The 27,469-nt window shown below is 47.7% G+C and overlaps 1 protein-coding gene and 1 pseudogene across 1 annotated transcript; both read left to right on the forward strand.

The window, feature by feature from the left end:
* The first annotated feature begins 14,347 nt into the window (after positions 1 to 14,347).
* Positions 14,348 to 17,199, forward strand: LOC132434088 (DNA dC->dU-editing enzyme APOBEC-3A-like). Its single transcript, XM_060025681.1, has 5 exons — positions 14,348 to 14,443; positions 14,751 to 14,895; positions 15,987 to 16,266; positions 16,701 to 16,816; positions 17,080 to 17,199. The coding sequence occupies exons 1-5, from the start codon at positions 14,415 to 14,417 to the stop codon at positions 17,092 to 17,094; spliced, it is 585 nt and encodes a 194-aa protein (XP_059881664.1). The 5' UTR covers positions 14,348 to 14,414; the 3' UTR covers positions 17,095 to 17,199.
* Positions 17,200 to 26,999: 9,800 nt separating this feature from the next.
* On the forward strand, positions 27,000 to 27,124 carry LOC132434625 (small nucleolar RNA SNORA70; annotated as a pseudogene).
* The last annotated feature ends 345 nt before the right edge of the window (positions 27,125 to 27,469 follow it).

Below are 27,469 nucleotides of genomic sequence, written 5' to 3' on the forward strand. Positions count from 1 at the left end.
GATACTGTTCTCACAAGCTAATTTTGGGGGCACTGTGATGTGCTCTGAATTAAGGATTTTTTGTCTTCTTTCTACCTTTATACTTACTTGAAAGCTAGAATCCTATCCAAAATACACAGGTACCTGTTCTGAAATTCCTGCACTTCCCGCAACCAGGCTGGAAATGAGGTAGGAGGAAAATCCTTTGAATAAGGTGTGGGATGGGAGAGTGAGAAAGGTCATCCTGTAGGTAGATTAAACTTTCTGCAAATATTGCAACTGATAGTTTATAAAAAGGCAAAAATTAATATGGTTAAAATATTTTTGTCCAAGTTGTTAACCTTCTAAAAATATAGTTGCTACTAAAAATTGAGCATTGTTACACTTAAGGAAAATTGGTACCACTGGTTTGGAAACGAGGTCTTAAGCCATAAATGTAGCTGAACTAAAGATGAACTTTAGTTCACAAATTAATGCTGTTAAAGGAAGGAGTCAGGGGACTTCCCTGGTGGGTAAGTGGGTAAGACTCCACACTCCCAACGCAGGGGACCCAGGTTCGATCCCTGGTTGGGGAACTAGATCCCACGTGCATGCCGCAACTAAGGAGTCCACCTGCAGCAACTAAGACCCGGCACACCCAAAAAAAGAAAGATAGATAGAAAGAAAGAAATCTTTGAAAAAAAAAAAAAAGAAGAAGTCAAGTAGAAAATAGCTTTTAGACATAGTTTCATTCTAAATCATCTAGTGTGTGCGATCAGATATGGTCACATCCAGAAGTCTGCAATTTTTCTTTGTACAGAAAGTGATTTATTCTGGATTTTTTTTTTAAAAAAAAGCAAACATTGAAAATCCCACAGACTGACCTTTTCTATCAGTCTTTAATGGACCAAGATCTTTTTCTGTCAGTAATCCCTCAAATTTCTTTAAGATATATACCCACACAGCAGAGACACTAGATTGTTTTTGTATAAGACGGCTTCCACCTGAAATGCTGTCATAAGCACTTGGGGTTTACCTTGTACGTGATATTCTTAGAGGTAGTAATGCATGGCCCTATTTTATATACTCTTGAACTCTTAATTTGACACATAAAATATGCATAGTATCGATGTTAACCGTCTCTCAAAAATTACAATTTGTTATAAAATAGTCTTTGGTCATTTGGGCTAAGTAGTGTCATTTGGGTCAGGATTTTTTCAATTCCATTGAACAAACAACTGTGTTTAACCTAAATAGACATTTCTCCAAAGAAGACATACAGATGGCCAATAGGCATGTGAAAAGATGCTCAACATCGCTAATTATTAGAGAAATGAAAATCAAAACTACAATGAGGTACCACCTCACATCAGCCAAAATGACCATCATTAACAAGTCTACAAATAAATGGTGGAGAGAGTGTGGAGAAAAGGGAGCCCTCCTACACAATTGGTGGGAATGTAAGTTGGTGCAGCCACCATGGAGAACGGTATGGAGCTTCCTCAAAAAACTAAAAATAGAGTTACCATATGGCCCAGTAATCCCATTCCTGGGCATATTATCCAGACAAAACTATAATTCAAAAACATACATGCACCCCTATGTTCATAGCAGCACTATTTACAATACCAAAGACATGGAAACAACCTAAATGTCCATCAAGAGATGAATGAATAAATAAGATGTGGTACATATACACAATGGAATACTATTCAGCCATGAAAAAGAATAAAATAATGCCATTTGCAGCAACATGGATGGACCTAGAGATTACCATGCTAAGTGAAGTTGGAAAGAGAAAGACAAATACTATATGATATCACTTATATGTGGAATCTAAAATATGACACAAATGAACTTATCTATGAAACAGAAACAGACTCCCAGACATAGAGAACAGACTTGTGGTTGTCAAGGGGGGAGGGGGGTGGGGGGAGGGAAGGACTGGGAGTTTGGGACTCATAGACGCAACCTGTTATATATAGAATGGATAAACAGCAAGGTCCTACTGTATAGCACAGGGAACTATATTCAATATCCTATAATAAACCATATGGAAAAGAATATGAAAGAGAATATATAACATATATATAATTGAATCACTTTGCTGTACACCAGAAACCAACACAACATTGTAAATCAAAAAAAAATTGTCTTTATGCTACTTGCAAAATTCTGAAGTCTTCTGTTCATATAAACAACAGAAGACTTTCAAGTTGTCACACTTTGAATTTGTGGTTCTTGTTCACTATGCTTCTGGAGCCCCATTTAGCAAAGTTAGACCCCAAACAGATTTGTTTTTCCTAAGAGAATCAGCCAACAATTTCAGGCCAGAAAAGTCAAAACTACTATAGACAAACTATCTCAATCCTTCAAAATTTGCAGTGTTGGGACTGTCATTTGTGTTTTTTGTGTGGTGGCTGTGTGAAATTGGGCAGCGAATTTTGCAGTCCTAAGTGCCTCCCAAATAAAAAAACAGAAAATAATTTTTTATTGTAAATTAAGACCTGCAGACATGAAGTAGAAACTGTCCTACATGTTTTGTAAACAGGTGACATTTTTGCCACTGGAGGGGAAGGGGGAAGGGAGAGTTAGTTTTTAATGAGTACACAGTTTCAGTTTGGGAAGATGAAAACATTCTAGACATGGTCGGTGGCGATGGTCTCACAGCAATGTGAATGTGTTTAATGCCACTGAATTGTCCACTTAAAAATGGTAAATTTTATGGGAGTTCCCTGGTGGTCTAGTGGTTAGGACTTGGTGCTTTCACTGCTGCGGCCTGGGTTCAATCCTTGGTCGGGGAACTGAGATCCCTACAAGATTAAAAAAAAAAAAAAGATAAATTTTATGTTGTGTATATTTCACCACAATTTCAAAAAAGGCCTTCTGTGTCCTGGCTTCACTGCCAGCTCAGCCCCTTAGCCCTCAGGTCACCTCCCAGCGGCATCAGGGAGCTGTACTTCTGACCACACCCCTCCTACCCCTGCCTCTACCTGCTTCTGCGTCGCTGCGCTCCGCTCCTTGTCTGCAGTGCCTTCCTCTTCTTCACCTGGTCCAACCCCGGCCCTCCCCGCCCTGCCCCATCTTTCTGAATTAGGAAGAGGACAGTCGGGAATCACAGCCTCATGAAAATCGGCTTTGGGAATCCATTCGTGATCTAGGTTCCGCCCCCGCCCCGCCCCGCCCCCTTTTTTTTTTTTTTTTTTTGCGGTACCCGGGCCTCTCACTGCTGTGGCCTCTCCCGTTGCGGAGCACAGGCTCGGGACGCGCAGGCTCAGCGGCCATGGCTCACGGGCCCAGCCGCTCCGGACCGGAGCACGAACCGTGTCCCCCGCATCGGCAGGCGGACTCTCAACCACTGCGCCACCAGGGAAGCCCCGCCCCGCCCTTTTTATCTGCAGTTAAGTATTCAGTAAGTCAGAATGTGCCTGGGCAGGTTCTGGGACCCCTGGAATTCTTGGCATTCACCTTGGACCTGTGTGGCCCTAGCAGTTCTGATGCAAACTTCCCCCTGGTTCCAAAGCCTCACGCACTTCCAGCGCAGAGGGGGCGAGGCTCCGGTCTGTCCAGGCGTCAGGGTCCTGGGAAGTCCTGAAGGATGTTATGAACTGAATGTTCGGGTTTTCCTAAAATTCTCGTGTTGAACACCGGCCCCTACCCCCCTACCCCACCAGCCATGTGCTGGTATTAGGAGGTGGAGCCTTTGGAAGGTAATTAAGATTAGCTGAGGTCACGAGGGCTAGTGCCCTTATAAGAGTCCCCGCAGAGCTTGATTCCTCTCTGCCCTCAGGCATGTGAGGCTACGAGAAGTCAGCCGTCTGCCACCCAGAAGAGGGTCTCACCAGAACCCAGCCATGCTGGCGCCTGATCTCAGACTCCCAGCCCCCAGCATGGTGAGAAATAAATCTATATTATTTCTAAGCTATCCAGTCTCTGGTACTTTGTTATAGCAGCCCAAACAGATTAAAACAACGGAAAACCATGCCATCTTGGGATACGGAGTTTAAAGAATGTCGAGTCATGAAGCGTGAAATTTGGCGCTAAGCCAGGCCCATCTCTTCTCCTAGCGTCTGGCAAAATTAGACACTGTTGATCCCCGGTTTTGAAGGGACCAGCGTCCAGCAAGACTGGGCCGTCATCACCCATCAGTCACTGCAGCCAGAAGCACAGGTTGGTAACACTCAGTCCTTAGGCTTTGAGGTATTAAAAGCAGAAGCAAAACTCGTCTTGACTGAAAAGATCCGAGGAGGGAGAAAAAAGGAGAGCGCTCTGTCTAGGTGAACGTGACTTCAGTTCTTCAACTTATGGCTCCTGCAGCCCATGTGTGGGCTGCTTACCTGGAGGAGCTGTGTTCTGTCTCTTCTTAGCCCGTGGGAGGCGCCACCTGGTCCCGGGGCAGCACTTTGCAGAGGGTTGGCCCCTACCCTCCCTGATGGGCTCTTTGTAGACGGAAGCGGTGGTTCCCCTGGTGGAGCCTTATTAGACTGTGCCTGGGGCAAGGCCCACCCTTGAGAGGGCCTGTGGAGAAATGATGGCTTCGAGACTTTTCTTTCTTAATAACTTCTGTGACTATATAAACAACAGTCACTCATTGTAGGCAATTTGAAAAGCAGAGATAATTTGCGACACAAAACGACTCCTATTACCACCTAGAGATAGTGAGCATTTTAATTTTACTTTTTATTGTTTAAACTTCTTATTTTAGTTCAAACTTACAGAAAGTTGCATATAAAGAGCATCCGGGGGGTGGAGTCACGAGAGCGGACTAGGAGGACGCAGAATTCGAGTCTCCTCACAACTAGGGCACCTACCAGGCACCGGTGGGGGACCACGCACGCCGAAGGGGACGGGAGGACCCCCAGCGACCGGGTAGGACGTGGGGCCTGGGGGGAGTGAAGGAGGAGGAGAAGTGGAGGCGGGATGGGACTGGCTCCCCTGAGGGGCGGCTGGGGGAGGGGAAGGGATCCCACACCCGAAGGGATAAATTGGGGGACCACTGGGCGGGCAGAGGATCAAAGGGGAGCGTGGCCAGGTTTCCCCCTGCCCACTTGGGCCCCCAGGAGCTTGTTGAGATCCCGGGCTTGATCCTCTGCCCACCGAGGCCCCCTCCAGCCGCGTCGGTCCTGAGGGAGTGGGAGGGAGGGAAGGGGGAGCAAAAGTAAAGGCCGGACCTCTGGGACCAGCACCCCTGAGGGGTGGCTGGGGGGAGGGGAGGAGTTCCTACACCCAGAGGGATCCACCCATGGTTAGGGGTCCAGTGGCGAGGGGGGAGACCCTGGGGGAGACGGCAGGGGAGGGGCACGAAGGAACAGAAGGGAATGGGGCCAGCGCTTTCCCTGTCCACTTAGGCACCGGGCCTAACCTCTGCCCTCGGAGCCTCCCTCCTGCCGTGCAGAGCCCAAGCCCCGCCCCTACACCTCCACCCAGGGCCCTACCTCTGCACTCGGAGACCCCGTCCAAGGAGCTGGGCCTAAACGCCACCCACACACCCTCACTCAGGGCCAAACTCCAGAACTGCACACCCCAGAGGCCCTTCTTTCCCAGTGCTGCTGCTCCCCTTCTGCACAGGTCCTAAGCAAAGGCCCCACCCCACGCTCAAACGTCACCCCCTCACCCGCCTAGGTCCCGCCCCACCCTAAACCCCACCCCTGCCTAAGTTCCACCCCCACCTAAACTCCACCCCCATATCCAAGACTTTTTTCTTTTCTTTTCTTTTTTCCTCTTTTAGATTGGGGTTCTGTTTTATCTTGTTGATTCATTGTTGTTGATTCTTTTATATTTTTAGTTTTCCTAATAACTTTTATTTTTCTAATTTTATTTTATTCTTTAAGCTTTGTTAGTGATCTCTCCTTTTGGCTTGTCCCCCCCCCCCTTTTTTTTTCCTTTTTTCTGTTGTGGTTTTATTGTACCTTGTTGCAGTTACTTCAATTATAGTTTTATTTTTCCTAATATATTTTTTATCTTTCTAATATTATTTTGTTTTTTATTCTTTGATATTGTACTACTCTTTTTTTTCTTTCTTTCTTCCTTTTTTTTTTTTTTTACCACACCACAAAGCTTGCGGGATCTCGGTTCCCAGGCCGGAGGTCAGGTCCGAGCTCCTGTGGTGGGAGCTCCGAGTCCAAACTGCTAGATTAACAGAGAACCTCAGACTCCAGGGAATATCAATCAGAGTGAGGCCTCCCAGAGGTCCTCACCTCAGCACCAAGACCCAGCTCCATCCAACTGCCTGCAAACTCCAGTGCTGGACCTCTCAGGCCAAACAACCAGTAAGACAGGAATACAGCACCACCCATCAAAAAAAAAAAAAAAGAAATGACAAAAAAATCTGTTACAGGAGAAGGAGTAAGGTAAAAACCTACAAGACCAGACAAATGAAGATGAAATAGGCAACCTACCTGAATAAGAATTCAGAGTATTGATAGTAAAGATGATCCAAAATCTCAGAAACAGAATGGAGAAAATATAAGAAACATTTAACAAGGATCAAGAAGAACTAAAGAGCAAACAAACAGTGATGAACAACACAATTAGTGCAATTAAAAATACTCTAGAAGGAATCAATAGCACAATAACTGAGGCAGAAGAACGGATAAGTGAGCTGGAAGACAAAATGGTGGAAATAACTGCCAGGGAGCAGATTAAAGAAGAAAGAATGAAAAGAATTGAGGAGAGTCTCAGACTCTCTGGGACAATATTACGTGCACCAACATTCGAATTATAGGGGTCCCAGAAGAAGAAGAGAAAAATAAAGGGTCTGAGAAAGTATTTGAAGAGATTATAGTCAAAAACTTCCCTAACATGGGAGAGGAAATAGTCAATCAAGTCCAGGAAGCACAGAGAGTACCATACAGGGTAAACCCAAAGAGAAACACGCCAAGACACATATTAATCAAACTATCAAAAATTAAATACAGGGCTTCCCTGGTGGTACAGTGGTTGAGAATCTGCCTGCTAATGCAGGGGACACGGGTTCGAGCCCTGGTCTGGGAGGATCCCACATGCCATGGAGCAACTAGGCCCGTGAGCCACGACTACTGAGCCTGCGCGTCTGGAGCCTGTGCTCCACAGCAAGAAAGGCTGCGATCGTGAGAGGCCCGCGCCCCGTGATGAAAAGTGGTCCCCGCTTGCCACAACTAGAGAAAGCCCTCGCACAGAAACGAAGACCCAACACAGCAAAAATAGATTAATTAATTAATAAAACTCCTACCCCCGATAACAGCAACAACAATAAATAAATAAATAAATAGGACAAAAAGGAAAAAACCTTTGGAGCATTATGATTAAAAAAAAAATTAAATACAAAGAAAAATATTGAAAGCAACAAGGGAAAAGCAACAGATAACATACAAGGGAATCCCCGTAAGGTTAACAGCTGATCTTTCAGCAGAAACTTTGCAAGCCAGAAGGGAGTGGCAGGACATATTTAAAGTGATGAAAGGGAAAGACCTACAACCAAGATTACTCTACCCAGCAAGGATCTCATTCAGATTCTACAGAGAAATTAAAACCTTTACAGACAAGCAAAAGTTAAGAGAATTCAGCACCATCAAACCAGCTTCACAACAAATGCTAAAGGAACTTCTCTAGGCAGGAGATACAAGAGAAGGAAAAGACCTACAATAACAAACCCAAAACAATTAAGAAACTGGTAATAGGAACATACATATCAATAATTACCTTAAATGTAAATGGATTAAATGCTCCAACCAAAAGACATAGACTGGCTGAATGGGTACAAAAACAGGACCCATATATATACTGTCTACAAGAGACCCACTTCAGACCCACACGTACAGACTGAAAGTGAGGGGATGGAAAAAGATATTCCATGCAAATGGAAATCAAAAGAAAGCTGGAGTAGCAATTCTCATATCAGACAAAATAGACTTTAAAATAAAGACTATTACAAAAGACAAAGAAGGACACTACATAATGATCAAGGGATCAATCCAAGAAGAAGATGTAACAATTGTAAATATTTATGCACCCAACATAGGAGCACCTCAATACATAAGGCAAATGCTAACAGCCATAAAAGGGGAAATAGACAGTAACACAGTCACAGTAGGGGATTTTAAAAGCCCAATTTCACCAATGGACAGATCATCCAAGTTTTTTTTTTTTTTTTTTTTTTTGCGGTATGCGGGCCTCTCCCGTTGCGAAGCACAGGCTCCGGACGTGCAGGCTCAGCGGCCATGGCTCACGGGCCCAGCCGCTCCGCGGCATGTGGGATCTTCCCGGACCAGGGCACGAACCCGTGTCCCCTGCATCGGCAGGCGGACTCTCAACCACTGCGCCACCAGGGAAGCCCGAATGAGTCGTTTTAATGACAGAGTTATATTTTAAACATTGCTCACATAGGCTGTAGTTATAATAGAAATAATCAGTAAGCAGGACTTAAGAGTGAATGAGATGCTCTTACAGTTGACAGCGTCGTCATAGGAACCAGTGTAACCTTGCCTGGCTACCTGGCTTTTTGGTCATAAGATCTGAAATAAGGACATTCTCTCTGAACATGTTAACTTTTAAATCCATTTCGACGTAGTTTCAGTTCCACCTCAGTCGACGTTCTGAAAGGTTAACAGGTCCAAGGTTTCCGAAAGCCCTGAAATCTGCCTACGAAGTTAGAAGGTAAGGACATGTCTGTCCAGTAGCCACAGAGATACTGGAGGCCCCAGAGCCCTTACAAAGGCGGGAATGACAGGGTTTGGCACTACAGGCAGAAAAGAATCCAGGGTGACACAAAGCCCAGGCCAGGAGCCTGGAGGGGGTTGGGCTGGAGAAGCTGATTTGGGGGCCTCAACAGAGCGGTCACAGCCGGCCCCAGGGACAGGGCCCATTCCTGGGGAGAAGGAGCCCAGAGAGAGGGCAGGCAACCAGGGCTGCTCTGGAGAAGATCCAGGGAGAGCCCAGGAGGAGAGGAGGAGCTCTCGGGGGAAGGAGCCAACTTCACCACCTAGGAAACCCGGGAAGCAGAGAAAAGATGACATTGCCCGGGAGGATGGGGAGGGGGACCTGGGCCTCACCGTGGATTCCTCATCCTCGACCACATCCTTCTACATAACATCCAATCTACAACACATCCAATACATAACCCCTACTTCCCCTTCTCTGCAACCTCTTCTTGCACAGAAGACCAGCCACAGGGAGGGGCGGAGAGTAGGGAGTTTGGACATGCTAACATGGAAATGCTCTCCAGAGCTCAGAATTTAATCTGGGTTTTACTGAAAACCCTTTGCTGGGACAACTAACAAATCCTGACTTGTCATCATTTGGGGTCCAGTTTTCAGGGACTCATCTCCCACTACCTGTCTCCTTTCATTGTGTTGTGTGGTTTTGTTTTTCTTTTCATAACCCGGGGACAGGAGAGAGGTTTATTCTATCATACCGGGTGAAGCAATGCTTTACTGTCCTGTTTCCTATGTGGGGCGCTGACAGTTGTCTCTGGACCAGAATTCCTTCTCCCAGCCATGTATTTATAGGCGGTATTTGATGCCCAGGTGGACTTTGGCCCTGGCAGCCTGAACCTGGCTCTCCCTACCTTTGTCAGCCTGGAAACCTCTTCTTCCGCAGTGACTTTATTAGCATCTAATGATTTACAAAGTGCTTGCTTAATGCAACAAGTCACGTAGTACAGAGATATCTCACGGGAAAGCTTAGAGCCTCTCTCTCATCACCAACCCTCCTCCTCTCTAATCTCCCTCTTCTGTGGAGGAAGAAAAAATGTGTATTTCATTTCCCCATCACTTTATTTATTCAGTTTTTATGTGTGTTCATTCTTTTGACTAATATTAATTGAGTACCTACTGGGGAGGTAGGCTTGGTCCAAGGTGCTGGGTACAAACCTGAATAAGGTGCAGGGGGCTCCAGACCACAAGGGGATGATGTCATGATGGCGGGAGACACAAAGGAAATAAGAAAATATGGGAACGGATAAGATAATTCCAGATCAAGGCAATTGCGGAAGGGATAAACAGGATGCTGTAATAGAGATGAACAGAAGGTGGGGAGCTGTTTAAATGGGGTGCTCAGAGCTGGTACCTTCTGCACCGGGACAGAAAGGATGAGAAAAAGTTAGCCCTGGGAGGACCTTGGGGGAAGAGCTTTCCAGGCAGAGATAACTCAAGTGCAAAGGCCCTGAGGCAGGAAGGAAGCAGAAAAGAGCGGTGTGTCTGGGGAGCAAAGTTTGGGGGCAGGGAGGTGGTGGCAGCTGGTTATAGGCAGGAGTTTAGATCATATGCTGAGTACAAGAGTCTGTGGGACTTCCCCGGTGGTCCAGTGGTTAAGAATCCATGCTTCCACTGCAGGGAGCATGGGTTCGATCCCTGGTTGATGAACTAAGATCCCGCACGCTGTGCGGCCAAAAAAAAAGACTCTGTGCGTGTGTGTGTGTGTATGTGTGTGTGTGTGTTGTGTGTGTGTGTGTGTTTTGAGGGGGTAAGGAAACAGGAAGTTTCATCCATCAGCCCAGTGACAGGTGACAGCGGAGGCCGTGGGGATGGAGATTAACAGTGAGTTTGACGGCAACACCGATCACGAGGACTTGGTTACGGATTCGATGTTACGGAGAAGAGGAGTCAAGATCTTCCGCTGGGTCTGGGCTCAAGCTCACCACTCGCTGCGTCGGTAGCGATATCCTTTATAGCGCTGGGGGAATCTGAGGAAAATGAGCTTTGGGGGAAAATATCCCACAAAAAAGTCTGTGGGGAAGGTTAAGTGTGCAGTGCCGGGCAGATGTCTGGTAGGAAGCTGGTACCTGAGTGTGGAGCTCGGGACTGCAGCAGGACGGGAGACGTGGGCCGTGTGCCCGGGGAGCAGGCTGAGTCTCCTAGGGAGGTGGTGGGATGCACAGGGGGAGGGGCCGGATCACCCAGGAGAGGAGAGAAGCTGGGAGGTGAGCAGAAAGAGGGGGAAAACCATGGGGCAGGGTGGTCACCGCCGTGGGGGAGCAGCGTGTCTCAGGAAGGAGGTTATGCTCAGCTGTGTCCCTTGCTGCTGGCTGGAGGGGCAAGAGGATCACTGAAAGATATCCCTTTCTTTTTCTTTTGGGACCTGTGCTGTGCGGCGTGTGGTCTCTTAGTTCCCTGACCAAGGATCGAAACTGCGCCCCTTGCAGTGGAAGCGCAGAGTCTTAACCACTGGACCGCCAGGGGAGTCCCGAACTATCCCTTTCTTCTGGCAACACGGGGATCATCGGTGACCTTGTCGAGAGCAGGTTCTCTGGAGTGGTGGGGAGAGGGAATGTCATGGGAGGAAAGCAGACAGGTGGGCAGGAAGCAAAACATGCAGAATAAAACATGCATAAAACTTTCTGATAGAAGTTTATTTATTTACGTCTATTTTTCTCCATGAAGGAGTGAAGAGAATGGAGGGAGATGTGACTCAAAGGAGAGTGTTTGTTTTTAAAGGTGGGAGGTACCTGAGCCTGTGGTTTGCTAATGGGAGCGATCCAGTAGTGCTGGGCATGATGTGGAAAACCACAGAAGAGAAACCCACTGGAAGAGAGAGGGCGTGAGCCTCAGAGCGCAGATGGAAGGTTGGACTTTGAACGGGTGGACCATGGAGTCAATCTTGTTTCTTTTGCTTAAAGTTCATCCAGCCCCTAGGGTAGCAGGTGGCACCTAGTAGGTGCTCAATAAAATCTGCGTTGGGTGAATGAATGTGAGTACCGAGGCAGACAGGTTTCTAGATGGGGAGGTGAGGGGAGGGGGCCTTTCTTCTTCTGTTGGTTCGGGGAAGGCTGGGGTGGGGATGGCGGGGGGCTGAGAGAGTTGAATAGGAGCGGCGGTGTAGGAGAATCTCGCTTCATGGTAGAGGCGCCACGAGGATTTATTTCTCGTTCAGCTGACAACATGAAATGAATGATGCCCACCTTGCCCCCACAGCATTGCCACTCCACCTTTGTCATCATTTAGGTTCCCAGATATACTTGTATGTGTTTCTTTGCAGTGTTTTCCTCACGTCTATTTCGGGTCCTGGCTGACACCACACTCTTTTGATGACAGTGGCTTTATCCCTTATCTAGTTTTTAGTATATTGCAAGGACTGCCTCCCTTCCTCATTTCTCTCTCACTTCTTCATTTTCAACCACATTTAGTCTGTCATTTGGACATAAACAGCCCTTTTCTTCCTCATTAAAAAGAAAACGAAAAACCCTGAGAACAATCATGGTGATTCTGTTTGTTTTGCATTTCTATCAATTTATTTGGGACATTATATTTATGTCTTTTAGGAAAACTTTTTCCTTATTAAAAATACAGGCTTCGTAACTTTTTAAAAATTGGGGTATAACTTACAGTTAAGTGCAGAATCTTAGGTTTCTAGGCAGTGTAACCACCACCCAGACTGAGGTGGGGACTCCCTCGTGTCCCCTCCCTGCCGTCCCCCATCCAGAGGGAACACATGTTAGGACTTCTATGATCATAGATTGACTTTGTCTGCGTTTGAACTTCCTATAGATGGAATCAGAATGCACTCCTTCATGTGTGACATCTTTCATTCCATATTACATTTGCGGAGCTCATCCGATGCTCACTGAAGCCTAATGCTTGTGAGAAGTGAGGAAACTGCCTCCTACCACCCGTCCATCCTCAGGCAGCCGTCTACCCACGAGGACAATTGTCACTAGCCCCACACCGCCACTCCCCCACGGTCAGCCACGCCTCCCCCCTGCCCTTCAGTTTGGCCGATTCTAATACGAATAGGTTTTGATTTCCCTGTTCTGACAAAGGCCCGACTCAGCCTGAGTGCCTCAGGGACTGGGGTGAATGATTCTGAAGTTTCTGGAGTCCTGGCCAGGCTGCTCTGTGCAAGGTCCCAGCTCTGCCCTCCTGAGGGTGCCCTTTGCTCCCTAGAGAAGGGTGGAGGAGAGGCTGCCTGTGCCCAGCCCGGTTCTCGGAAGTCCCCAGGCTGTGTCATCTCCCAAGCACCTCAGGGTCCCTGTGTCATAGGCGAAACTCTGAGACAAGGGCCTGGGGAGATGGGCCCTTGGGAATGGGGGCCCTGGGGTGATGGAGGCGCGTCTGCCAGGAGCCTGCCCTCTGACAGCACGGGGGGGGGGGGGCTTCTCCCAGTGTAAGCCCACCTGTCCACTGGGGTTGCACCCTTTGTCCACAGGGCGTATACTTTGTGGATTTTTGGGTCACTTCAAGGAATGGAGTGGGGAGACGGGGAGGAGGGGCTGCTGTTGGAGCCCAGAAACCAAAACCAAAGGAGGAGATTTGATGATGAGTTTCTTCCCGGAAACCACCCTTGGGAAGTGTCAGCATCCTCTGATCTTCGTCAGAGCTGAGATATTTGGGTGTGTCTGGGGAACCTGAATGTGTTTCCTTTTTTTAAGTCACTCTGTGTGTGTGTGTGTGTGTGTGTTCCTTGTGGGTCAGGACCATGGTTAGTTCTGTGTGCTCAGGCACAGTTGTGTGCCAGGCCTGATCTTTGTCATATATGTGGTACCTGAGGTCCCACAGGACATCCTGAGGTGGGACCGCCAGCTGTAACCAAGCAAATAAGCCATAAGTCCCAGGCAGGAAGCAATGCAGAAGGCCCTGGGACAGACACAGCTGAGCCAGGCCTGACTCCTCTGTGGTCCCAGCACTGTGGTCCGTGTCTGCTCCCCAAGCCTCCTGCCCCAGGGCTGCAAGCCAGGGTCCCACTTGGGGCTGGAAGACACAGTCCCCACATTCCTCGGGCCTGGAGGGGGACAGCAAGAGCATGGGCGACCACGCTTTCTGAGGCCAAAGTACGTCCCACAGCCACGTGTCCCTGCGTGGTCCTGGTCCAGCCTGGTCCCTCCGGGAGCCTTTCTCTTCTCCTCTGTGTAATGGGGTGAAAATGCTCCACAGCCAGTCGGCTGGCCCTGCACGGGGGCCTCCTAAAGAGAGCTCGGCCCAGGTTTCTCCCCTTCCCTTCCCTTCCCCAAGGATGAAGGCGGCTGCCTGCCTGTCCGAGCAGCTTCTCCCCTCCCCACTGAGCGCCCCACGGGTCCCTCAGCCCAGCGGCCCCAGGGAGCCTGCGCCAGGCCACGGCCCGTGCAGGAGACTCAGCGATGGGCCGCCATGGAGCTTGTCCTCCAGGATATGGACACCTGTCCTTTCGTCTGTCCCCTCACCACCTGCCTTGCCGGTCCCTGCTGCCCAGATGACCGCACTCTCGCAGACCTCACTGGTCCATGGTCAGTCTTGGTGGCATCCAAGTCGGGCCTTTGTCAGAACAGGGAAAAAGAAACTTAAACCTCTCCGTGAAGGTCTGAGGTTTGGGTGGAGAAGATCATTATGTCATGAGTGGCCAGAGTTCAGGAAGGGGTGAGGCCCAACTCTGCTGACACAGCAGTTTCCAGGCGCTCTGATCGTATATAAGGCTCCTGGTGCTTGAAGAGCTTCAGGTAGGAGGCCACAGGTTGTGACCGAGCACAGAAACAGAAGACTCAGAGCCAGGGACGGTGAAGAAACTGACTCATGGAGGCCAGCCCATCACGCGGGACCAGGTACCACGCTACAGGGGAGCGGGGCAGTGGGAGCTAGGACAGGGGCGGGATGGTGGGGAGAGGCCATGACCCAGTCCGACTTTGGGCAGAGGGTCAGGTCTTCATTGAGGCTCTGAGCATCTTGCATCGCTCCTGGGGGGAGATCCTGAATTCCCTGGGAGCCCCCAGCGGGGGTCAGAGGGGGAGGACTCGTGGCTCCAGCAGAGACGTGGGGTGCAGAGGGAAAGAGTGTGCGGGGAGGAGAGGAGCGCTGGGCAGTCCCAGAAGGAGCCCCGTGTCTTCGGGCTTCTCCCGCCTTTGACCGTAGTTGCCTGTTGGATGAAAACACCTTCACTGAGAACTTCATGAATCAGATGAACCCTCGTAAGACCTACCTGTGCTACAAGGTGGAGATCCTGGATGGTGACGCTAGGATCCCTCTGGACGAGAAAAAGGGCTTTGTGCGCAACAAGGTGACTGACCCAGCCCGCCCGCAGCAGGCAGGGCCTCCCTATTGTGGGACATTCAGGGTAGAAGGTTGTCAGTTGCACACAGGATGTCCCACAAGCTCTCTCACCCCTGGTCCCTGCCGTTGCTACCGCTGCTCTGCTTGGAATCAGGTGAGGACCCTTGCTGTGTGGCTGGCAGCTCTGAGCCACATGTCATAAGCCAATCACAGCAATCCAGGGCCCGGTACCTCCAATGTCACCCCAGGCTCTAGGACTAGGCTACTCCTCTCCTGCTGTGCCTCTGGGGAGGGGTTGGGACAGAGGGAAAGGCATCTGGACAAGGGGCCGGGTTCTTCCCCGGATTCCGCCCGGGGGATGGCTCTGGCTAGAGAGCCCTATTTCTTCCTCAGTCACTGTGGACTTAGACGGGCCCAGCAGGACCCCTGCCCACTGCTTGAGAGATCTTGCCAAGGGCGCTGATCCCTGCAACCCCACTGCCAGCTGTCTTTAGCCCAAGGACACCCCTCAGCCTCGGGCTCAGCACAGGGTGAGGCCCAGAGTAGAAGACTGTAGAAGTTTTGGTGCACATGTGGGGTGGGGTAGAGGGGGAGCTGGAGAGCAGGGTGAGTCACTCCAGGGAGGAAACACCCACTTCCATGGCAGGAGGCCAGCATGGGAGCTCCCCTGGCCTCCTCTCTGCAGGGCTGGACTAGGTGAGGCTCCTGAACGCCCTACCTCGGGCACAAAATAAGAGGCGCTCCAGAAAACTCAGAAATCAAGATGAGTGACATTTTAAGGCAATCGTTTAAAAATCAAAATTAACGCAATTCTATGATGAGCAAAACATCAACATTTGCATGAAGACTGATGGGTTTCAGTGCTATGCAGAGCCACAGGGAGCCGAGGGCCGATAACAGGTCATCACTGCTTGCCGAGCTTTTTGTAAAACACTGATACTGAGTCTCTCGTGGAGCTTTGCGTTACTTTGAATCATGTAAATGCTGCGTTGAAACGCCATTCACTTGGTGCTGAGGCTTGCCCAGCGCCTCACCCACCTGCCTACTCTGGCCTCGTCCTGCCCCAACCCCGTCCACTTTTCTTCCTCTTCTATGTAGGGTGCTAACGAACCAGGGGAGCCCTGCCATGCAGAGGACTACTTCCTGGACCGGATCCGTTCTTGGAATTTGGACCGGGAGCTGCACTACAGGCTCACCTGTTTCATCTCCTGGACCCCTTGTGTTACCTGTGCACAGAAACTGGCTGATTTCCTGGGGAAGAACAGCCACGTGAGCCTGCACATCTTCGCCTCCCGCATCTATAGCCTCTCCGATTATAAGGCTGGGCTGCGCACACTGCAGGCGGCTGGGGCCCAAATCGCCATCATGACCTCTAAGGGTCAGCACGGGTCTCCTGGGGGTGGGGCGGTGGCAGGGAGAGGCCTGTGGGAAGTTGCTAGAAAGGGGCGGGTAGGGTGGGAATCCTTGGTAGAGAGGTCTTTGTGTGCTGCCTGAGAGGTGATGCTAGACTCTGGAAGGAGTCTATGGGAAGAGAGAGTTCAGGGGAGCAGAGCTGCTTCGGGGAGGGGAAGAAGGGGAGTGGGTGGATATGCAAGAAAGACTAGGGGACTTCCAGAAAGGAGAATTGGGCTGGCTCAAATTCCAGTTGCAAGAAAGAGCTGGAGGGGTAAGCTATTGAGTCCCCAGGAGGAAGGAGAGAGGAGGAAGTGAAATTATGACGGGGAAAGTCTGTCCCGAAGAGTCATTTCAGCCCTGTGGCCCCAAACCTTCCCCAGACTGGAGTTCACCTTTCTCTCCCCTGTTCCATCTCAGAGTTTGAGCACTGCTGGGAAAACTTTGTGGACCACCAGGGAAAACCCTTTCAGCCCTGGGTTGGGCTGGAAGTAGTGAGTCAAGATCTATGTAACAACCTGCAGGCGATTCTCCAGGTGAGCGCTCCTTCCTGCTGCTTCCCTGGACCTCCTCCATCCTCTCCTCTCCCTGTGGCTTTTTCCTCCTCTCAGAGCCTCCTTTGGGTGACCTGCTCCCTCCTGGGGTGCCAGCTCCATCCTTTCCTTCCCTTCTCATGTGGTCCCTCTACTTTCTCACTTGCTGTGTCCCTCCTTCCTTCCCCATCTTTGTAACACTCCCCAGACCTCCTCTCGGTTTTTGTTTCATCTTCCAACTGTCTCACTCCCTGCTCCCGTCCTAGACGCAGGAAAACTGAAGGATGGACGTCAACCTCTCTAAAGAAGTCAGGAGACCTCTGTTGAACAGGAGAAAAAAACAGCTTTTTTTGAGAAATATAAACATGCCATTTGCTACCCTCTCCAGATTGATCCAAAGAAACCAGTGAAAGGCAAATGGCTCATAATAAAGAGTTAAAAAAAAAAAAAAATCTGGGAGCTTCCTTGGTGGTGCAGTGGTTGAGAGTCTGCCTGCCGATGCAGGGGACATGGGTTCGTGCCCCGGTCCGGGAAGATGCCACATGCCGCAGAGCGGCTGGGCCCGTGAGCCATGGCCGCTGGGCCTGCGCGTCCGGAGCCTGTGCTCCGCAACAGGAGAGGCCACAACAGTGAGAGGCCCACGTACCGCAAAACAAAACAAAACAAAACAAAATAAAACAAAAACAATCTGGGTAGATTTACTTTTCATTCAAACCTATATTATGTTCCAATCTACATCAGTAAGATTCTATTCAATATTATCAGAATAGTTCTCAATTTTTAGAGAAATGGATATTTTAATTGATTTTAAATCCAAAGCAATAAAATGAAATATTAAGAATCTTCCACCAAATATTTTTCCTCAGTAAATGTATCATGAACTACAAGTAGTTTATTAAAACTTGCAGACATGCAGATGCCTTTCTCTTTTGTAGTGGATCTGATTCATGGTGGAGTGGAGGTATAGTGGTCACACTAATTCCTGCTGGAGTGAGTAAAAGTCAACTAAATCTTGTAGGAGGGGAATCTAGGATTCAAAAATCTACAGTATACCCTAATGATGAAAAATCTGAACGTGAAATTAAGAAAACACTCCCATTTACCATTGCAACAAAAAGAATAAAATATCTAGGAATAAACCTACCTAAGTAGACAAAAGACCTGTGTGCAGAAAATTATAAGACACTGATGAAATAAAGATGATACAAATAGATGGAGAGGTATACCATGTTCTTGGATTGGAAGAATCAACATTGTGAAAATGACTGTACTACCCAAAGCAATCTACAGATTCAATGCCATCCTTATCAAACTATCACTGGCATTTTTCACAGAACTAGAACAAAAAAAATCTCTTAATGTGTAGGGAAACACAAAAGACCCTGAATAGCCAAAGCAATTATGAGAAAGAAAAACAGAGCTGGAGGAATCAGGCTCCCTAACTTCAGACTATACTGCAAAGCTACAGTAACCAAGACAGTATGGTACTGGCACAAAAACAGACATATAGATCAAAGGAACAGGATAGAAAGCCCAGAGATAAACCCACACACATATGGTCACCTTATCTTTGATAAAGGAGACAAGAATATACAGTGGAGAAAAGACAGCCTCTTCAATAAGTGGTGCTGGGAAAACTGGACAGCTACATGTAAAAACATGAATTTAGAACACTCCCTAACACCATACACAAAAATAAACTAAAAATGGATTAGAGACCTAAATGTAAGGCCAGACACTATTAAACTCTTAGAGGAAAACATAGGCAGAACAAGCCATGGCATAAATCACAGCAAGATCCTTTTTGACCCACCTCCTAGAGAAAGGGAAATAAAACCAAAAATAAACAAATGGGACCTAATGAAACTTAAAACCTTTTGCACAGCAAAGGAAACCATAAACAAGACGAAAAGACAACCCTCAGAGTGGGAGAAAGTATTTGCAAACGAAGCAACTGACAAAGGATTAATCTCCAAAATTTACGTGCAACTCAATGTCAAAAAAACAAACAACCCAATCCAAAAATGGGCAGAAGACCTAAATAGACATTTCTCCAAAGAAGATATACAGATTGCCAACAAATACACAAAAGAATGTTCAACATCATTAATCATTAGAGAAATGCAAATCAAAATTACAATGAGATATCATCTCACACCGTCAGAATGGCCATCGTCAAAAAATCTACAAACAATAAATGCTGGAGAGGGTGTGGAGAAAAGGGAACCCTCTCGCACTGTTGGTGGGAATGTAAATTGATACAGCCACTATGGAGAACAGTATGGAAGTTCCTTAAAGAACTAAAAATAGAATTACCATACGACCCAGCAATCCCACTACTGGGCATATACCATGAGAAAACCATAATTCAAAAAGAGTCATGTACCACAATGTTCATTGCAACTCTATTTACAATAGCCAGGACATGGAAGCAACCTAAGTGTCCATCGGCAGATGAATGGATAAAGAAGATGTGGCACATATATACAATGGAATATTACTCAGCCATAAAAAGAAATGAAATTGAGTTATTTGTAGTGAGGTGGATGGACCTAGAGTCTGTCATACAGAGTGAAGTAAGTCAGAAAGAGAAAAACAAATACCATATGCTAACACATATATATGGAGTCTAAGAAAAAAAAAATGGTCATGAAGAACCTATAGACAAGACGGGAATAAAGACGCAGACCTACTAGAGAATGGACTTGAGGATATGGGGAGGGCGGAAGGGTAAGCTGGGACAAAGTGAGAGAGTGGCATGGACATATATACACTACCAAATGTAAAATAGATAGCTAGTGGGAAGCAGCCTCATAGCACAGGGAGATCAGCTCGGTGCTTTGTGACCACCTAGAAGGGTGGGATAGGGAGTGTGGGAGGGAGAAAGATGCAAGAGGGAAGAGATATGAGGATATATGTATATGTATAACTGTTTCATTTTGTTATAAAGCAGAAACTAACACACCACTGTAAAGCAATTATACTCCAATAAAGATGTTTAAAAAAAAAATCTACAGGCATTGACAACCTATCACCCTGCCAACAATACTGTTTTGAAATGACAGACCATGCGACAGGAGAAGAGAAAGAATGAGTCTAAATACTGGAAGGGAAATTTCAAATCAGCAGTCGGGTGAACACCAGGAATTACTTCAGCCCCACACCACTCCTAATTCTACCACCCTGTAGGGGAAGCCAGAGGGAGGTGCTTTCCTGCACAGATGATGAACTGGCCCCTGCACAGTACATGGACCCAAGCAGGACCCATCTCAGGCACTAGATTTCTCTCCTGCCACTGATTCTGTCGGGCCTGAATTGAGCTGAGTCAGCCCCTGACAGCTGGTTGTCCTGCACAGGTGTCCAGACAGCGAAGCCTCCCCAGGTCTCTCCTCACAGACTTCTGCTCACATGTCAGGGGCCCAAACTGTGTCACAACCTCACACAATGACTGTGAGGGGCTGGGAGTGGAATCATTTGGTTTGAGACTTGAAGGGATAGAAAATAAGGGAGAGACGATGATGATGGCCAAGGAGGGAGGAAGGGACGAAGTCAGGGAGGGCTGGCACCCCGGAGGGAAGGACTGATAGAACAGTGTGACCCGGAAGGGGGAGGGGACGGGAGAGGAGGGGATAGGAAAGGAGAGGAGAGGAGCAAAGCAGGGCCAAGGGCCAAGGGTGGAAGGACAAGGGACCTAAGGACAGGATGCTGGGATGGAGGAGGGTGGGCAGGGACAGAGCTACCTGGAGGGGCTATAAGTCAGGCTTGTTTCACAGAAGAAGCCATGTGGGGAGGGTAGGATGGTCCAGGCCTGGCTCAGCTGCTCAGCGATGCTGTCAAGGAGCAGCCTGCTGTTCCTGCTCCCCAATCTCAGCTCTCGGCACTTGTCTCCTCAGGGCCTCAGATGGCTGCCCACCTCCAGACGTCACGTCTCATTCCAGAGGGGAAGAAAGAGGGTGGGACAAACCCCAGAACTTCAGAGCCTGTACATCTTTTTAATGGATACTAGCAGTGTCCTACCGTGAGAAGGGGCTGATGGGAAAACTCACAGATCACACTTTCTGTTGGTGTTTCACTTGAGCCAGTGTGGGCTGCAGAGGGAAAAAGATCGGTTCTTGAGCTCCTCACCTGGAACATATGGAGAATAATAGTGACTGACTGAGGGCTGTTGTGCAGTTAAACGTCAAGTACTTAGGACGATTTGACATAGTTAGTCTTCAACAGATGATGATGCTACTATAAAAAAGAGGAGAAATCACTCATTTAATAAATCACTCAATCCACAGATAATGCAGTCTTCCGGCACATTCTGGCTCACACCGCGTGCAGCCAGGTGCCCAGAGAGACGTGGTGGACAGGCAGCACTGGGGGCCTCAGTAGCAGAGCGGTTCTGGCCGAGACCCAGGCCAGGCTGGTTCCTGCTCCCGAGCCCCTCAGTGTCGCTGATGGGGCCTCACCTCCTCCTCCCGGGGTCTCCTCCTCTGACCCCTAGGGGTTCTCCTCCTGCACTCCTGACTCGATGTCTGGGCCTGGCCTCTTTTGATGGGTCCCGGCTGTGTTCTCAGCTGATGCCCTCATTTCTGTGTCTCCTGCCCCCTCCTGCTGCAGGTGTGCCAGGGAGTCTGCAAGTCCCCAGAGACGAAGGAGTCACGCCCATGGGAGGGAGGATGGACTGAGAGGGGACCCCTTTCACTTATCTTTATTTTATTTTTAATAGTAATTAATTAATTTATTAATTAGGCTACATTGGGTCTTAGTTGCGGCACTCGGGATCTCTTAGTTGCGGCATACAGGCTCTTAGTTGCAGCATGCTGGATCTAGTTCCCTGACCAGGGATTGAACCTGGGCCCCCAGCAATGGGAGCGTGGAGTCTTAGTCACTGGACCACCAGGGAAGTCCCTCACTTGGCTTTAAATTAACAGCTACCTTTTGGTTGCAAACTCACCATGTCTCCTCGCGTTGACCAAGCCCTTTTCATACATAAGCTTATCCCAACTTTACCAAATCTCAGAACAAGGAATTACTACTTAGCACTAGTTTGCTATGAGGCAAAATCCTTTTTCCCCTCTTCCCAAGGTCTCACAGGTAGGACGTGGTAGAGGCCAGATTCACACCTGGGTCCGTGCCAGTCCCTAGCCAACACTGAGACACTTTCTTAAAGACTGTGAGTTATACTAGGATGCACACAGAGGGGCAGGAGAAGGTCACAAGCAAAGCCGGGGTTTCCAGCCCAGGAGTCTGGAGTTGGCCCAGTCAGACCAGAGAGCACATGTGAGAGACTTCAGGGAAGAGGGGAGGGACTGAGACAGGACCAGGATCCTGGGGAGATGTCTGGAGAGGGCAAAGGAGGGTCAGGGCTGAGGGTCGGAGGGGCCCGAGTGAGGGGACAGGAGCATTTGTCACCTAGGGAGCTGGAGGGGAGGTATCTTCATCATCCTGGAACCCTGTGAAGGTGCCATGCTCTGTGTCAAGGTGTCAGAGGGTACAGACACAAGCACTGTATCAGAGGACTGCTAGTGACAGAGACTGCATACCCGGTTAACTTTGAATTTCAGATAAACAACAAATATATATTTTTGGAACTTAACCAAAAATATATTCACATTTAACTGGGGTCCTATATTTTCGTTTGATCGAGCTGACTGCTCTTTCTGTACAGGAGACATTTACAGGAACCCTCATTCTTGTCCCAGCCCTGCTCGGGCTGAGCAGTGGTCCTGCATCCTCCCTGGGGATCCTTTGGCCCCAATCTCCCCTCTGATGAGTTCCCCTGGGGCACCCCGCCATGTCCCCAGGATGGTTTCTGGTGTGCTCCAAACAGAATTCGGGTTAACAAGGGCATGCTCCCTGTCTGGTTATGAAATATCAAATATGAAATACCTCTGAACGTGACACTAAGAGACTTTGAGGTTCACAAGTGTCATTGCACAAGCGACATTGCAACACTACGAAGGGAAGGATAACTCTTCCTGCTCGTGGAGAGACAAATATCTGCATACCTTTAGATTTAAACTGCAGAAAGTGGTGGGTGTTTAACACAGCAGAATATTTTCTCTGAAATGTAAAATGAAAAGCTGAAGTTTCAGGGGAGGTGGACTGGCAGGGAGAACCACAGGGGAGGCTGAGCCCTCCTGTTACAAATATGGGAGCCACGGGAGACGTTCATGGTTGGCATGATGAAAAATAGAATTTAAGCTGAAGGGTTGGGGGGGTGGGGAAGAGTTGAGGGTCTGAGAACAGTGATATCACTTCACAGGCAGAGACGAGTGAAAGGAAGATGCTGTGGTGTACATTCTCCCCGATCAGAAATGACGTCAAAAGATGATGGATCAAGACCCAGAAGTATAAGCACATCATGTAACTGTAAGGAAAGGACTGTGGAAGTTAGAGAGGTAGTTAGAAGCCGTGGTGTTCGACAGGGCTGGAGTTGGCAAGAACGATGGCACAACTTTGCTTTTAGTTTTGGGTTTCTTTGTCAATTTGATTTTGTAATGGTGTGTGTCTTTTCATGAATATCTTCTAATTCCGTTCACAGTAGGGACAAAACCCATAGAAAATGCTTTGTAATAAATTTAATAAGGAATGAATAAAACTAAAGTAATATATAAATTTAATAGAAATCCATAGAAAAACATGATTGCTTTTGCCTTTTTTGTTTGTTTTTTGAACTTGAAGAACTACTACTTAGGTTCAAATAGTAAAAGAAGAAGTTAGGTAACATGTGATGGATGGTGATGCAGCCAAATATCTCATGGGCCTCGTGGGCCCGAAAGCACAGCAGGGGCCCAACTGGGAGGGGGGCTTGAGCTTGGACATCGCCCAAGACAGGGAGATGTCCCTCCCCACACTCTGGGTGAAACAGGGACTCAGAAAGCCCCAAGGAACTGTGGTTGAAATAATCTAGCACCTGGCTTTTTTCTGGACTGCAAGAAGCTCAGGTTAAGAACTAGTGTCTCTATAGATCTCTTCTTGTGTTGTAGGTGCAAAGGAAGGTGAAGTGAAGTACAAACTGGACGTGAATTTCACATCAACCTCATTAACGCCAAACATTTGCTTGGATACTGATGGGAAATGTGTACTGAACCCAATGGCCAATCAGGAGCTGACTGTTCTTGGAGAGTATTTAGCTCTCATTCATTTGTAGCAGAAATGTTTTTTTTTCTGTATTAGTAGATGTCCAGTCCAGCATGCTCTCTTTACGCTGTCTGGACAGGCAGCTGTTTGACTGGCACTAGGCAGGCTGAATGTCATTTGCAATCCCTTTCAAATTACCCATGACATTTTTCACAGAACTAGAATAAATAATCCTAAATTTTATATGGAATCCCAAAAGACCCAGAACTGCCAAAGCAATCCTGAGGAAAAAGAGCAAAGCTGGAGGCATAACCCTCCCAGACTTCAGACAATACTACAAACCTACAGTAATCAAAACAGCATGGTATTGACACAAAAACAGGCATATGGATCAATGGAACAGAATAAAAAGCCCAGAAATAAACCCACACACCTATGGTCAATTAATCTTCAACAAAGGAGGCAAGAATATACAATGGAGAAAAAGAGTCTCTTCAGCAAGTGGTGTTGGGAAAGCTGGACAGCCACATGTAAGTCAGTGAAGTTAGAACCCTCCTTCACACCATACACAAAAATAAACTCAAAATGACTTAAAGACTTAAATAGAAGACATGACATCATAGAAATCTAGAAGAGAACATAGGCAAAACATTCTCTGGTGTAAATCATACCAATGTTTTCTTAGGTTAGTCTCCCAAGACAATTGAAATTTTTGCTTTTGCAAAAATAAACAAATGGGATCTAATCAAATTTATAAGCTTTTGTACAGCAAAGGAGGCCATAAACAAAACAAAACAAAAAGACAACCTACTGACTGCAAGAAAATATTTGCAAATGATGTGACCAACAAGGGTTTAATTTCCAAAATATACAAACAGCTCATACAACTCAATTAAAAAAAAAACCCAATCAAAAAATGGGCAGAAGACCTAAATAGACATTTCTCCAAAGAAGACATACAGATGGCCAAGAGGCACATGAAAAGATACTCATCTTCACTAACTATCAGAGAAATGCACATCAAAACTACAAAAAGGGCTGAGAGGAACCAAGATGGCAGAGTAGAAGGACATGCTCTCACTCCCTCTTGTGAGAACACCAGAATCACAACTAGCTGCTGGACAATCATCGACAGGAAGACACTGGAACTCACCAAAAACATACTCCACATCCAAAGACAAAGGAGAAGCCACAATGAGATGGTAGGAGGGGCGCAATCATAGTAAAATCAAATCCCATAACTGCTGCGTGGGTGACTCACAGACTGGAGAACACTTATACCACAGAAGTCCACCCACTGGAGTGAAGGTTCTGAGCCCCACGTCAGGCTTCCCAACCTGGGGGTCTGGCAACGGGAGAAGGAATTCCTAGAGAATCAGACTTTGAAGGTTACTGGGATTTGAATGCAGGACTTCAATAGGACTGGGGGAAACAGAGACTCCACTCTTGGAGGGCACACACAAAGTAGTGTGCGCATCGGGACCCAGGGGAAGGAGTAGTGGCCCCAGGGGAGACTGAACCAGACCTACCTGCTAGTGTTGGAGGGTCTCCTGCAGAGGCTGGGGGTGCCTGTGGCTCACTGTGGGGACAAGGACACTGGCAGCGGAAGTTCTGGGTAGTACTCCTTGGCGTGAGCCCTCCCAGAGTCCACCATTAGTCCCACCAAGGAACCCAGGTAGGCTCCAGTGTTGAACCTGCCGTTTGGAACTCAGGAAAGGTCAGGGAGGCTGAACAGAAAGACTCCCATGTCCAGGAGACCCACAGGGCCCTGCTCAGTTTCACTCCCCCCCTTTTCTTTGACACTCCTCAATCTTGAGGAGAACAGATGTTGGACAAGAAAAGGAAAAATTGTTTTGGATAGAGATGTTAATCATAAACTCGGCAGAAGAACTCGATTCTAGGGGGACTCAATTTTAATCCTCACTTCGCTTTTATCTTTCCCCAAATCCTTCAAGGGATGGGATGACAACCACTCTGGCTACTTCCTGCTGAAATGGAGCATAATCCTGTCTAAATTTGGGGGAATGGATAGATACCGAATTAGAAATATATTTGAGTTCCAAGTCCTGGGTCTGAGTCTTATATGACTGAGATCTCAATCCCTTTGTCTGCCATTTTGGTGCAACAGACGCAGTTAGAGGTAGAAGGAAGTGACAACTGGAACTTCTGCAACAGTCACGTCGTTTTACCTTGGATGTCTGAACAACAGTTCCTCCATTTTGACTTTCAAATGCATTCTCCTCCTTGATGGCTAAAGCAGATGTACAATGCATGTCTGAAAGGCCACAAAACAGGCTGCTTTGATGAGCAAAATTTAAGTTAAACCATGTATAAGCCAGTGACTTCCTCATACATTAATATGTGCAGATGTTTTTCTTTCATCATATCCTCTCTTGATTGAAAGTCTTTCAGTAGAAGACACTGATGATCAAAACATCTGTCCCTCAATGCTGGGGTAATTCAGCTGTTTGCCCCTGGTGCAGATCGTGTCCCTTGGTGCTAGACCTCCTTTGTATTTGCCTAGCTAATCCATGTTGGGGAAAAATTGATCAGGTATATTGTGAACAAGCTCAGAGGTATGTTAATGAAGAAATGCTTTATAGGCCGTACATTTGATCATTTATACCCAATTGTCACACAAGCATTGTATATACGCTTTTAGCAGTAGACCTAAAGCAAACGGTGATAAGTCATGAGTAATTACACTCTGATAACTTCACTAGGTAATTTTCCTTTCCTCCTAAACATCAGGGCAAAAGTGTGATTAACACAATAACTTTCATAAATACAGACTTCAATGAACAGAACTAGAATTTCATATCTATTGAAACAGAAGCCTGCCACCAGATTCTGCCTTCGTGGATTTCTCCTTTCTAGAAGTCGCCGAAATATCAAGATTCCTACACATGCCAGGAGACAGTCTTTCCCATTCACCTGGTAAGGCTGCTCAGAACACAAGAATCTCCAGTTTCTGGAGGGACCAGGCAGAGAGAAAAAATATATATTTCCATTTTTCTGACAGAGGTGTAATTTATCCAATTGCTCTAAGTCATAAGTAGCTTGAGGGGAAGGACTTCTCTATGTCTGGAAAACACAGATCAAAACCAGTAATAATCTGCAGTCAATTAAGCCAGCCATGCTCTTTTCCCCAGTGTACCATGGCTGCAAACAGTAGACTCCTCGGTAGTGTATGCAGCCTGTTGCCTGTATGGGTTCCCCTAAGGGACCTTGGAGACAGTCCTTTCCAGTGGACATTCACGACTGGCATGCTGTGCCCAATCTAGGCTCCAGACAGGGATATGCACAGTCTTTGGAAAGCCCAAGGGCGCAGTGGCCAGGGCCCCCATTGGCCAAGTCATAATATCCATCTTCCCCAAGCTGCAGAACACGGATTGTGTGACTGAGGCCCTAGGCAGGGCCAAGTTCAAGTTCCCTGGCCGCCAGAAGATCCGCATCTCCAAGGAGTGGGGATTTACTAAGTTTAATGCAGATGAATTTGAAAACATGGTGGCAGAAAAGCAGCTCATCCCGGATGGCTGTGGAGTCAAATATATCCCTAATCGTGGCTCCCTGGATAAATGATGG

Source organism: Delphinus delphis, chromosome 11 (assembly GCF_949987515.2).
Source record: "Delphinus delphis chromosome 11, mDelDel1.2, whole genome shotgun sequence".
NCBI lineage: Eukaryota > Metazoa > Chordata > Mammalia > Artiodactyla > Delphinidae > Delphinus > Delphinus delphis.

Coding starts and splice junctions, on each gene's coding strand:
- LOC132434088 (XM_060025681.1), top strand. CDS start 14,415: ATGGAGGCCAGCCCATCACGCGGGACCAG. Junction 14,444..14,750: donor AGCCCATCACGCGGGACCAG/GTACCACGCTAC, acceptor CTTTGACCGTAG/TTGCCTGTTGGATGAAAACA. Junction 16,267..16,700: donor CGCCATCATGACCTCTAAGG/GTCAGCACGGGT, acceptor GTTCCATCTCAG/AGTTTGAGCACTGCTGGGAA.